General features: G+C 44.6%; 1 protein-coding gene across 1 annotated transcript; it reads left to right on the top strand.

Moving 5' to 3' along the window:
• Positions 1-1,359: 1,359 nt before the first annotated feature.
• Positions 1,360-2,295, top strand: LOC112119519 (olfactory receptor 51G2-like). The gene has a single exon (XM_024218193.1). It carries the CDS (start codon positions 1,360-1,362, stop codon positions 2,293-2,295), a length of 936 nt encoding a protein of 311 aa, XP_024073961.1.
• Positions 2,296-2,509: the final 214 nt, after the last annotated feature.

Genomic DNA, 2,509 nt, shown 5'->3' with positions numbered 1-2,509 from the left:
CCTTCTAAAAAACATTAACCTGTATTACCAGAACGCGAAACCTTAAATTAAAGAGAATAAATGAAGACTCGGCACACCACTTCTGAAAGGTTGCCTACCCCTGCTCTAGGATGATTGAACTCTCTGGATTTAGTCAACATAGGCTAGGCGAAGCACTTCAGCTCCTCTTGGATGGATTTTTACGGGTCAGAGCCTATCACCCGGAGCATTTGGTAAGGGAAAGTTAATAGAGCCCAGTTCTGATTGAATTTATACAAGTAAATCTGGAATGATGCCTTTCAAGTCAATGTTTGTGAATTAAGAACTTGTGCCGAAGAATCTGTCTCATGTACTGCAAAGAGACAGTGGCTTAATTTGGACTCTGAGGCCTGGTCTATACTGGGGGGGGGGTCGGGGATTGATCTAAGTTATGCAACTTCAGCTACATGAATAATGTAGTTGAAGTTGACATACTTAGATCTTCTTATCATGGTGTCTTAACTTTCGTAAGTCGATGGCTGACACTCCGCCGTCAACTCTGGCTACACTTCTTGCTCTGGTGGAGTACCAGAGTTGATGCGATATCACTCGGCGGGCAATTTAATGCGTCTAGACTAGACGTAATAAATCGAACCCCGCTAGATCGATCGCTGCCCGTCAATCCAGCGCATAATGTAGACATGGCCTCAGGAGTGGAAAAAATAAAAACGTATATACAATGAGGCAATGAAACGCTTTTATAAAGAGCTTCAGTGCAGGACAGATAAATACGACAATTTTCCCCATGAACTTCCCAAGTGTTTACAAACATCTCATGATAAAATGGACCACATTCAGACATGGAGGGCCAGAAAGAGTGTGTGTGGGAAAGTCACAGTTGTAAAATCACACAGCACTCCAGTAGGCTGTGGAACTCCCAGCAACAAGATCTCAATGGGGCCAAGAGTTTAGCAGGATTCAAAGAGGGACTGGATGTTTTTATAGATAACCAGAAAATCCAATTAGAGTAGAGAGGATTGTTTCAAAAACTCTTGGATGGGCTCTAAACCTTCCTGATTTGCACCACAAAATTCCTCTAATTAGTGGGTGCAGGTTATTTCAAAGCTCCCTATTGCAGGGTGTTTTCCACTTCCTCTGAAGCATCTGGAACTGGTCACTGGATACTAGGCTAGATAGACTATGGGTCTCATCCACTCTGGCAATGCCTATCTTCCTATTTGTTGTGTAAGTCCAAGACTATATTTTTGCTGCTCTTACTTGAACTACTGGTAGTCTCTAGATTTGCACTGAGTGCAGAAAAAATGTCTCATTAAATATCATCTAGTCTCCTGTCCTTTTTCCTTTTAGGAAGGAAAACTCCTTGGACCTGCCCAGTACATTATGGCAGCTGTCAATGACACCAAATTCAACTCTGCAGTGTTCCTTCTCACAGGGATACCTGGGCAGGAAGACATCCATCTCTGGATCTCCATCCCCTTCTGCTTAATGTATGTTATTTCGATAGTAGGAAATTCAGTCATTCTATTTATTATAAAAACAAATCCAAGCCTCCATGAGCCCATGTACATTTTCCTTTCCATGTTGGCCGTCACAGACCTTGCCTTATCGATATCCACCATGCCGACGACACTGGGTATATTCTTACTTAACTCTAGAGAGATCAGCCTCAATGCCTGTTTTGCCCAGCTGTTCTTCATCCACTTGCTCAAATGCACTGAATCCTCTGTGCTCTTGTTGATGGCCTTTGACCGCTTCATCGCAATCTGTAACCCACTGAGATATACTTCCATCTTAACCCTGCCAAGAATATGCAAGATGGGACTAGTGTTTGTGCTGAGAGGGGTGGCTGTAATGCTCCCACTCCCTTTTCTTCTTCAACGGTTCCGATATTGTCGATCCAATGTCCTCTCCCATTCCTACTGCATAAACCAGGATGTCATGAAGATGGCTTGTTCGGATATCAGAATAAACAGCATCTATGGCTTGTGTGTTGCAGTCTTTACTATGTGGCTGGACTCGCTGTTCATCTTTCTCTCGTATGTGATGATCCTCAAAACAGTGCTGAGCATCACATCCCACGCGCAGTGTCTTAGGGCCCTGAATACCTGCGTCTCCCACCTCTGCGCCATCTTGCTCTTCTATACGCCAATGATCGGCCTGTCTGTGATACACAGATTCGGGGAGGGCCTTTCTCCCTTGCTTCAGATTCCCCTGGGCTATATCCACGTACTCGTCCCACCCGTGATAAATCCAATTGTGTACAGTGTGAAAAGCAAACACCTTCGTGCGAGGATAATCAGGGTGTTCGGCAAGTGAAGTGTCAATTCATCATCTGGCTCCACAGTGATGATATGGGAGATGAAAAATACGGGCCACCTATTCTATCTTGGACCCTTAAATCAAAGATGACATGAGCTACTTATCTCCACTATTTAGAGACAGGTTCAGACAGGGTCTGGGGCCTGGAGCAATTGGAGAGCAGCTGGTGAGGGAGGACAGTCAGTCCACTGGGAGAAGGAAACCAAGGCAG

This window comes from Terrapene carolina, unplaced genomic scaffold (assembly GCF_002925995.2).
Source record: "Terrapene carolina triunguis isolate 2854851 unplaced genomic scaffold, T_m_triunguis-2.0 Scaffold17455, whole genome shotgun sequence".
In the NCBI taxonomy this organism is placed as follows: domain Eukaryota; kingdom Metazoa; phylum Chordata; order Testudines; family Emydidae; genus Terrapene; species Terrapene triunguis.
Note: the sequence above shows the minus strand (reverse complement) of the source record. Positions and strands in the feature narration are given on the sequence as shown.